The sequence below is a fragment of the Poecilia formosa genome, unplaced genomic scaffold, assembly GCF_000485575.1.
Source record: "Poecilia formosa unplaced genomic scaffold, Poecilia_formosa-5.1.2 Scaffold256, whole genome shotgun sequence".
NCBI lineage: Eukaryota > Metazoa > Chordata > Actinopteri > Cyprinodontiformes > Poeciliidae > Poecilia > Poecilia formosa.
Window position 1 is genome coordinate 913,705 of NW_006800195.1, and position 11,683 is coordinate 925,387.

Genomic DNA, 11,683 nt, shown 5'->3' on the forward strand with positions numbered 1-11,683 from the left:
CACATTCTATTTTAATTAAATAAATTTCATCATAACATTAAAGCAAACTGCTGTAGATATTTTTGTTGTAGATATTATATCTTACTGCAGACGATGATGTGTTGATGGCTCCACATCTCTTTGTCTCTCCAGATCAGAGCTGAACTGAGGCAGAAGTTATTTTAATCTGAGACATTTAGAGGAAACATCAGAGCTATTAAGGATCCTGACACTCAGACGCTTTAACACCCTGTGAACATGTCGACTAAACTCACAAGTGTGAAACGTCTTGTTTCTGCATTGGTCAAATGATAACTCTGCAGCCGAGGCCCTCACAGGCTTTACTCACAAAACCAGGAAATAGATTTTTTTTCACCACAACAAAGTGGGGTGGAGTATTGAGGGACACTCGGGTTCTGGTTTTAATCTCAGCTGTGTAGATCTTCATGTTTGGACTTGAGATGTTCTTTTTCTTAAATGTTTTCTTCAGGAATTGATTTGTTTTCACATCAAGTGAACAAGTGAGGCAGAAAAATAAAATTAGAAAAAGATGGGAAAAAAGTTTCAGTTTGGAAAATATGGACTGATCAGTTTTTATTTACATTTTCAAACTGCATGGTGAAAATAATTTATAACCTTAACAATCAAAGGAAAAATCTTTATTTGCATTGCAACAAACACTTCCTATAATTGCTGATCAACTTTTTGCATGTCTGCTCTATGAAGATGCTTCTTCTTCTTTATTGAGCTCCACGTGTTTAATGTATGAAGGCGCCGTATCATCAGACTAATCTTTAGCTCCCTCTACTGGTCGAAGTTGAGAATCAGATTGGGAAGCTAAAAAATGTTAAGATTACTTTCATTCAAAGGAAAATGCTCAAATTAAAATATTACCTTACTCCTAAATCTGCCATAGGTGTGAATAAGTTTTTGTCTATGTATAGATTCTTTGAAACTAATTTTGAAATTCCTTCTTGGTTTCAGAAACACAACAGGCCCAAAACATGCATATTGTGACAGTGAACAAATCGCCTGACCTTCACACAGGATGACATCAAAATGCAAATCAGTTTGACTTGTTCTGTCTGTGTGTCTTCTCTTAGTTGTAGCTTTAAGACACTTCAGTCACATTTGACATAAAAACTAATAAATTTTAAATATCCTTTACTCAGCTGTTACACAAGACGTTACTGGTTACGAGTTTTCTAACTTCTGCAGGTCTCCTTCAAAGGAGGTTGTTGTAAATATCATGGTCATCATGATTAAACGTGTTTGGAGTGGAAGAGTTCATGTAAACAACATATTCTTGTTTTGTCTCACAAAACCAGGAAATAGATTTTTTTTCACCACAACAAAGTGGGGTGGAGTATTGAGGGACACTCTGGTTCTGGTTTTAATCTCAGCTGTGTAGATCTTCATGTTTGGACTTGAGATGTTCTTTTCCTTAAATATTTTCTTCAGGAACTTGATTTGTTCTCACAACAAGAAACGAGCCAATTTAAAAGCTCTTTTTAGCTTTTGGTATTAAAAAAAGATTTAGAATAATAAAACAAGATTACATAATTTTTCAGGGAAAACCAACTTGATTGGTCCTTTTTTATTCTGTTCATGTGCAGAAAACTTCTGGTTTAAGAGGGAAGCTCATTGCATGTTCAGTTGGAGCATCAGTAACACCTGTAACCATGGAAACGGCACCAGCTTCCTGTCTTTTACCGCCTGCTCCAGGTGGTTTATCTGCATTTTCCATTGAATGTTTCTGTTTGTTCAATGAATATTTTATATCAGGTAGCGGTGTAGATCATCCATGAGCCTCATGTTTGACCTAAAATAAACTGAGCTACATTATTTAAGCAAAATAACATTAATAAATCATATCCTACCAGAAGTCTTATATATATGATAATTTAGTGAGTATGTTAGATGGTAATTAATTTCATTATAGACCTGTTGAGAATCTGTCTAGAAAAAAAAAACACATTTTGTAAAGTCTGAAATTATTCATACCCCTAGCAGATTAAGATTTGTAATTATTTCCAAACAAGTAAGAGGTTTTGTTCTAACATGATGTGAGCCAGATATTTCTAAAAAGATTATAAAATGATGGATAAGAATTTTCAGTTGGAAAAATATTGACTGATCTGATTTTATTTGCACTTTCAAACTGTATTGTGAAAATAATTTATAACCTTCTCAACAAAGAATTTAAATATCTTTATTTACGTTGCAACAATCACACTTTAGCATGTCTGCTCTATGAAGATGCTTCTTCTTCTGCTTTGATCTCCAAGTGTTTAACTATGAAGGCGCCCTAACATCAGACTAATCTTTTGCTCCCTCTACTGGTCCAAGTTGAGACTCAGATTGGGAACCTAAAAAAAATGTTAAGATTACTTTCATTCAGAAGGAAAATACTAATATTAAAATAGAACCTTACTCCTAAATATGTCATAGGTGTGACTAATTTTTTTAATACGTAGATTCTTTGAAATTCCTTCTTGGTTTCAGAGACACAACAGGCCCAAAATTTGCATATTGTGACAGTGAACAAATCGCCTGACCTTCACACAGGCTGACGTCAAAATGAAGGTCAGTTTGACTTGTTCTGTCTGTGTGTCTTTACTTAGCTGTAGCTTTAACACACTGCAGTCACATCTGACATAAAAACTAATACACTGAACAAAAAGATAAACACCCCATGTCAAATCTAAGGGTTTTATGAACATTTGGGTTCCGCAATATATAGAGAAACTCAAAATATATTTTCAGTAATTACTGATCTTCATATCGGCATTGATGACATCGTGGTATGGCTGTTTGTAGTGGATTGACAGGCCTTTGAACATGATATGTGTCGGGTTGAGGAATCTGATCTTGACCAAGTTGGTTTCTCGTAGGCGGTTACAGACAGTCTGAAGTGTGATCCGTCTGTTGTGCAGACCAATAGTCTCATCAGCTGTGTGTGTCGCTGGTCTTAGCCGATCCCGCAGATGGACGAGCCGGATGTGGCGTTCTTATGCTGGAGTGGTCAGATGTGGCCAACGAGGACGGAGTCGATTTGCAGTAGTGCCAGTCTGTTGGAATTGAACTCTTAAACAGCCAATGGTCCAATAATGGACCCTGAGCCGTGCAGCTACTGCTCTGGTGGACATCCCTCCATACACTCCTGCATAACTTGCTACATCTGAGGCTTTATGACTTGTGACAATATTTGACATTTTGGGGTGGCCTTTTATTCTCCCCAGTCCAAGGATTGTCCAGTTGTGGCTCTTTTTGTCTGATCACCCACTGGACATGCCCCACTCATGCACTTAGTATAAAAACAACTCACTGGGTAAAGCTCACTGACAGCAAGTGGGATTAAAGATTTTACACAAATCAAGAGAAATATTACTTTTGCACAATAAAACACGAGAAAATGCTCATTTACATTTTTTAACTCCACATGGCAACAATATTTGGCATGAGATGTTTATATTTTTGTTCAGCATAAATATTAAAAACAAATGAAAACACATGAGCATTGGTTCCTTTACTGAGCTGTTACACAAAATGTCACAAATACTGGTCACGTGTTTATTACTTCAGGTCTCCTTTAAAGGATGTTGTTGTAGATATTATGATCATCATGATTCAACATGTTTGGAGTGGAAGAGTTCTTGTAAACAACATCCTCTTGTAACTCATAGACCTAAAAATAATAATATAAGAAATTAATTAGATTCTCTTTGCAAGAAACAGGAAACATCTTATGGATATTTACTCACATCGTTCATTCTCGCTTCCACATTACGATCAGCAGAGTTCAACACATTCACATTGACTCCATCCACTGAAAACACAAAGTAAACATGATGTGATTCTGTGGGGGATTTCTGTGTGAGTGTATAATCTGTATAAATGTACCTTGCTTGATCCTTGATTTGTACTTTAAAACCAGCAAAAGGACAAATGTCAGGATCAGAAGCAGAACGAAGACAGCAGGCAGAATGTAGAATAAAGAAACATCTGAAAACAGGGAAATGGAGAAGTTAGCTGGTTCACAGAGCCCTCCCTAGAAACACCACAGAATGACAGCCATGTTCCTGTTTTCTCGTTCTATCTCCGCCACGTTTAGATGGTTTTCTTAACTTGTTGTAAATACATTTAAGTCAGTTATGCTAAGTTACTATATCTCCCACTTCAAGTTCAAACTTCAGTGGCATGACTCTTTATAAAGAGAAACTTTTCTGGCTTACCTCAAAACCTCAGTTTTTGACTCAAAAATGGATGCATAGCAACACTGAGGTGTTGCTTCCAAACAAATGCCTGAATGTGTGAAAAATTTGTGAGTGTAGATGTTTAGGTGTGGGTTGTTGTCTCTATATCAGTCTATTCTATATGGAGCTACAACTGTCTCATAATTCACAAATGCACAGACTAAGATTCACAAATGCAAAAGATCCACAAATGCACAGCACGAAATTCACAATTACGGGCTCCTTCTGGCCTGTGTAAGCCATAGCTTACTCATGAGAGCTCTGCTGATGCGCTACTGTAGGAGTTAGGTGTGCTGAAGATCACTAGCTTGTGATGATAGTTGCACAATTAAATCGATTGACATTAATAACGATAACATGGATATTGATAGCTAATGTATTAGATATTTTACTTACCGCTCCTCTGTTGCTGCCAGAAGCCAGGCTGAGGACTAAACTGTCAGTGCTTTGTCAAAGCACTGACAGTGCTTTGTCAAAGCACTGACAGTTTAATGTGATTGGCTGAAAAATAGGTTACCCCAACTGTGGGGCTCTATTCATATGATTATGAAGGATGCTATCTGATTGGTTGCTGATCAACCAATCAGATAGACCATTTATTAAAAAAAACCCTGAATTTTGAGACGTCAGGGGAGTCTCAAAATTAACCATAAATGTAGCGCAACTCACAGGCCAGAAGGAGCCCGTAAGTGTGAATCTTGTCCTGTGCATTTGTGAATCTTAGTCTATGCATTTGTGAATTATGAGACATTTTTAGCTCCATAATTCGACACTGATAAAACTGAAGCTTCAGTTTAATAATGCAGATATTCTCTTTTTGTATTATAAAAGCAGCTTTGTGCAGATAAACCCCAAATCTGGAGATTAGGAACAGCTGGAATGAGACAAGAGAACAAACAAGAGGAGTAAAAGAAATGTAGAAACAAAGAGTTTACCAGAATTATGTGATGGTGGCTGTGATGTAACCTGTTCAGCAGAGCTGGTTTGATGTGGAGAGTCTGTCAGAGGAAATATAAAACATAATGTGGTAAAAACCATAACATTACTTTTTTGTTGCTTTATATTATTCTCTCTCTCTCTGTGTTGGTCTCACCGACTGCCAGCTGTATCTTTATGAATCTCAGCTGAGAGTCTGAACCACAGTAGTATGTTCCTGCATCAGCTGCTTCCAGTTCAGTGATGATCACAGAGAAACAGCTGGAGGAGACATTGAGCAGCTTGANGTGTTATATTTATGATCATTTATTATTAAAATTTTAACATAGAAGTGTGATAATTGATTAAAACCAAGTCAAATTTAACTGTGTTGATTCTGTTTTCACTCAGTTTTAATTCTTTCTTGTCTCTCTAAGGCCTCAAAGTCTCTCACTGTAGTTTAACATTTCCTGTCAGTGTAAATTAGCTCTGACCGTCTGATTGCACTAAGACAGAAAGAGGGAAGCTCAAAGTTGCAACTCGGAGTCAATTAATGCCAGAAACATTTCTGCCAATTCATTATTGTGGGTGTCGTCTGTAAAGTTCAATCTATTATGCTGACTGAAATGTTTAACCTCCCAGTTAAAACTATTTACCTTTTTTTACTTCCAGCTTTACTTTAGTGTAGAGATCTATTAGTCCTTTTCTGTTCACTCCACACCAGTATTTTCCAGCATCATCCAAACGAAGATCAGAGATGGTCACAGTGAAGATTCTTGATGTTTTGTTATCATAGGTGGAATAATTGTTCTGATTATTTTGTGATCTTGTGAAAACATCCTCATTTCCACATGGGTTGTTACACAGATATTTCTCATGACTTTCATAACCTTCATCATATGGACAAGAAACATTCACATTTCCTCCTTCGTATCCAAACACACGGATCAAACCTGCAGCACGGCTCACACAGCACACAGCAGCTGGAAACAGGAGAGAACAAAAACATAATTAAATACAATTAAGTTTAATTTAAAATCAATGTCATTTGAACAAAAATATCATAAAATTCTTAGTCTGAGTGCTCAGTAAATATATAAAAAGATAAGGCCATATATAAAAGACAACAGATAGATTGTAAATGTATGTATTTAAAAACAACTCGAAAAACAAAAGTAGTATGACAGTTACGAGGCACCATCGTGTTTTTTGATTTTATCCTAAATTTTTATAATGTTAAGATGACAAAATCTACTCCTGCTTTTTAAAGCCACTGGAAAATGTTGAATTTATATTTGAATGAATATTAAAACTTACCAGACAAGATGAACAACACGACCTGGAAGCTCCACATCTTTGCATGACTGAGGACGACAAACTAAACCAGAAATGAAGTGAAGCATGAAGTATTTTAAGGAAACCACATCGGTCTGATAAGTTCAGCCCTCTGCACAAACATCAGCAAACCTCAGAAATGAGGTGTGAAATTATGATTTTTTTTTTTTCTGTTTTTCAAATGCTAAAACTGAGCTCTGTCAAAACGACCAGGAAACTAAGAAGACATGCTTATATTTAGTAAGATAAAAAAATAAGTATTTAAAAAGTTGGAGGAAATGGTCATAGGAAATGTGAGAGGGCTGAGGTGTAGTGGTTAGCGCTGCATCATCGCATCAAACATATTTCCTGTTAAATAAAAATAAAGCAGAACTTTCTGTCTATAGTTTGCTTATTTCTTTTAGAACATTCATCGATGTTCTCCAGGTTTTCTTTCTGCAAAAGCTGCTTGAATCCAGTGAATAAAATGAGCATAAAGAAATAAGTTGTCACAAAATGAGGGTAAAATAAAAATGTACTTTTAAAGTCAAAATGACAAATGATAAACATCATAGAAACACAAAGAGATTACCAAAACAATTTAAGAGGATGAAAATGTTGCAGATATAATGAAAGCCTTTTCACCTTCATGATTTAGTCTTAATTTAAAAAGAAACAAAGGCTGGTTTAATAAAAACCTCTTATTTATTATGGTGTGGTGAAAGTTAATATAAAACAAAAACAAGCTACATCATTAATACATTAAAACCTTTAACATTTAGCATAAAATCTTAAAATTAGTTTTAAAGCATTTCATCACTTTTCTTTCCAACAATCAGAATGTTGTTGAGAATCAGCAGCTTCATCATTGCTCCTGGTTCTTAGGCCTTTTAATGAGCGATTATTGGATCCAGTAATCGATCGGCTTTTGAGTACAGACTCTGGACACCACTGATTTAAACATTTAACAATTATCACGAAATCTTTAAACTAGTTTGAAATGTTTATAATAATTTCCTTTGCAGTGCATTTCATCACTTTTCTTTCCAACAATCAGTATAAAGATCTTCATTTGTGGTGAGACTTTGGTTCACATGTTGTTGAGAATCAGCAGCTTCTTCGTTGCTCCTGATGCTCTGATGTGAAGGTTGAGCTGTCTTCTGGATTTTCACAAATCTGAAAAATAATCATTTATGATATTCAGACAAATGAGAGTTATATTACTGAGCAGACCAACTTATCTGGATGAATGTTCATAATCTGACAGGACAAAACCTGAAGGATCTGAACACAAAGATAAAGTCAGATTCAACTGTGCAAAGAACCAAAGTGGAGGTTGATGAAAAAAATAATTTATGTAGGAGAAATGTATACTGAATCCTCTCAGGCTGGGAAGATATGTTTGGTTTGCATTTGCGTTCAGACTTCTCTAATCCACCAGTTAACATGTTGATGAAGCATCTTCTGAGATGCAACAGAGACATTGACAAACTGAACAAAAACAGAAAACTCCCCCTAGTGGACATAGAAATAAGCAACAGGAAACATTTTGGATCCAGACGTCATCACTTCTTTTCACTTTTGTTTTAGATATTTCATATGTAATTTATCCAGGATAGTAAGACATATAGAAATCCACCAGTGCAGTCACTAGCTGTGTTTCTATTACAATTGTGTGCACATATTTTGTCGATATTCTAATGAGATATTTTCATAATTCTGTCATGGCGCTAGCTCTTATCTATCAGCCATCAGAGGAGATATTAGCATCTTATGTTGGAGTGACAAGCTTCTTATTGGAAGCTGCTACGTTTGCAGCGTTTTAGGTAAACTGCAGCCTGCGATTTCACAGAAGAGCTGTGGATTTTCCACGTTTGAATGACACATAATTNTTGTTGTGTTGGTCTCCTTTACAGAGGAACTTCCTGTTATCATGTTGTTGTCCTGAATTAGGACACTGCAGAGTTACTGGACGTCCCTCGATGCCACTGATGTTGTACGACTTCAGACAGAACGATTCTTCCAGAGAAGGACATTTTAATAACTGTTGTATTTATAAGCTCATTAATATTCATTATTAAATTAGTAAAGAATAAACATTTATATAAATCCGTTTTTTTTCTTAAGGTAGAATGACCTCTCACCTTTGACCTCCAGGTCAACAGCAGAGAAAACATCAAATCCTGAGTTTGTCTGGACTCCACAAAGATATGACCCAGAAAGTCTAAAAAGTATTTTTAGCTTTTGCTAATAAAAAGAGATTTACGTTGATAAAACTAGATTACATAATTTTTCAGGGAAAACCAACTTGATTGGTCCTTTTTTATTCTGTTCATGTGCAGAAAACTTCTGGTTTAAGAGGGAAGCTCATTGCATGTTCAGTTGGAGCATCAGTAACACCTGTAACCATGGAAACGGCACCAGCTTCCTGTCTTTTACCGCCTGCTCCAGGTGGTTTATCTGCATTTTCCATTGAATGTTTCTGTTTGTTCAATCAATATTTTATATTAGATAGCGGTGTAGATCATCCATGAGCCTTATGTTTGACCTAAAATAAACTGAGCTACATTATTTAAGCAAAATCACATGAATAACTTATATCCTACCAGGAGTCTTATATCCTGCATTTCAACTTGCTGGTATTTTCAAAGAAAGTTAAGAAAGCACTATCCTTGCATATGCATGCATATATAACAATAACTTAGTGACTATGTTCGATGGTAATTGATTTCATTACAGACCTTTTGAGAATCTGTTTAAAAAAAAACAAACACTTTTTGCAAAATCTGATAGAGAAGCCTGAAATTATTCATACTAGCAGATTAAGATTTGTAATTATTTTCAAGGTTTTGTTTTAACATGATGTGAGACAGATGACTTTGAAAACAATAGAAAAAAATGAGAAAAAAATGTTTGAAAGTTTGAAAAATATTGACTGATCAGTTTTTATTTACATTTTCAAACTGCATGGTGAAAATGGAAAAAAAAATCTTTATTTGCATTGCAACAAACAAACACTTCCTATAATTGCTGATCAACTTTCTGCATGTCTGCTCTATTAAGATGCTTCTTCTTCTTCATTGAGCTCAAAGTGTTTAACGCAGGGGTCACCAACTCCAGTCCTCGAGGGCTACCATCCTGTAACTTTTAGATGCGTCTCTGCTCAAACACNCTGCAGCATTATCATTTGGCTGTGGGGTGAAGGCAGGAAAAGCTGTGTGAACAAGCTTCTCCATTAATTCTAATTCTCCATTAATATATTTGAGTATTTGAATATCTGCTGTTTGTGGAAAACCAAGTAAAGGAAAATCAGGAGAAGCACAGAAACAGAAAATGTAAAAGTTTACCAGGTTTATGTGATGGTGGCTGTGATGTAACCTGTTCAGCAGAGCTGGTTGGAGCCACAGAGCTGGTTAGATGTGGAGAGTATGTCAGAGAAAATACAAAACATAATATGGTAAAAAACCTTAACCTGGATTTTTTTTGTTGCTTTATATTATTCTATCTCTCCCACTGTGTTGGTCTCACCGACTGCCAGCTGTATCTTTATGAATCTCAGCTGAGAGTCTGAACCACAGTAGTATGTTCCTGCATCAGCTGCTTCCAGTTCAGTGATGATCACAGAGAAACAGCTGGAGGAGACATTGAGCAGCTTGAACTTTGTTTGGTTCTCCATCATGTCTGTGCAGCTGTTGTGTTGGTCTCCTTTACAGAGGAACTTCCTGTTATCATGTTGTTGTCCTGAATTAGGACACTGCAGAGTTACTGGACGTCCCTCGATGCCACTGATGTTGTACGACTCCAGTTCTGTCAGAGAGATTTTATTCATACATGAATCTACATAAGATTTATTGATCAAATCTCTGTGTATCAATTTATAAAACATGTGCTCTTTTACTGATTAAAAAATGGGGAGGTTTGGTGGGTGGAATGAAGGACCTTTGACCTCCAGCTGAACAGCAGTGAAAGCATCAAATCCTGAGTTTCTCTGGACTCCACAAAGATACGACCCAGAATCCTTCAGGGTCAGACTGGAAATGGTCACTGTGAATATTCTTGACTTCCTGTCATCAGAGAGTCTGAATCGTCCATCTTGTGTGTTGCTAGAGGTGATCACTGCCTGCTGTAGACATGTGGAGGGCCGGTTTCCTCTGCAGAAGAATTTCAGCTTGTCGATAGAATGATAGTCGTACGGACAGCTGATGGTCACTGAACCGTCTTCGTTACCTTGGATGTTGTTCACCGTGTCGCAGCATCTGTCTGATAGGAAGATAAGAAAGTGTCAGATAGTAAAAGATACATATCTGTACAGTTTACCAGGAACACATGAATTAAGTAAATTAGAATATAACAATTCAACATGATCTGCTAATATGGCTGATATTAAAATGTAAAAAAAAAAAAAAAAAAAGAAGAAATTATATTCAATGCATGCTTACTTGCTACTTACACATCAATACTTGAAATGTATATTGATTTTATATAAATTATTTTACTGTGTAAGAACTAAATTAGTATTATGCATTTCAACAATCATATTATACATTTTAATTAAATTTGCTTCCTTTTTATAATAATAATCATTTGTTATTGGTGCAAAAAGTCCAGAAGTTTCATTTATTTCAGTTCTTTGATAAGATTTAAGTTTTTTTTAAAATCCCTCTGACTTCCTGCTGTGTCTTAACTTTTTAATCCAGCGGAGTTTCTAGAAGAGCGTTTATATCTGGAGACATTTATATAAAATGTTGGCATGGATGTCAAACCGTTAAGGAACAAATCATCTCATCTAAACTTTATCAATGATGAATATAGCAGAAAATCCTCCAAGATTGTGGAGTATCTTTACATATTTGGAAATATAATAAATACGAGAATTGTTATATTTATGCCCACATTCAAATATGTCAGTGTTATATTTGTGATAATTTAATAACATTTTAACATAGAAGTGTGATAAGTGATTAAAACCAAGTCAAATTTAACTTTATTGATTCTGATTTCACTCAGTTTTAATTCTTTCTTGCCTCTCTAAGGCCTCAAAGTCTCTCACTGTAGTTTAACATTTCCTATCAGTATAAATTAGCTCTGACCGTCTGATTGCACTAAGACAGAAAGAGGGAAGCTCAAAGTGTTGCAACTCGGAGTCGATTAATGCCGGAAACATTTCTGCCAATTCATTATTGTGGGTGTCGTCTGTAAAGTTCAATCTATTATGCTGA

At 35.7% G+C, this 11,683-nt stretch overlaps 1 protein-coding gene across 1 annotated transcript in view; it reads right to left on the reverse strand.

The window, feature by feature from the left end:
- Positions 1-11,683, reverse strand: part of LOC103150576 (polymeric immunoglobulin receptor-like) — a 15,547-nt gene that overhangs the window by 1,642 nt on the left and 2,222 nt on the right. Inside the window, exons 5-7 of the mRNA XM_016680742.1 lie at positions 10,404-10,724; positions 9,993-10,271; positions 9,812-9,873 (exon numbers count right to left, since the gene is read on the reverse strand). Of these exons, the coding sequence (XP_016536228.1) occupies positions 9,812-9,873; positions 9,993-10,271; positions 10,404-10,724 (662 nt within the window). The remainder of the gene's footprint in view (positions 1-9,811; positions 9,874-9,992; positions 10,272-10,403; positions 10,725-11,683) is intronic.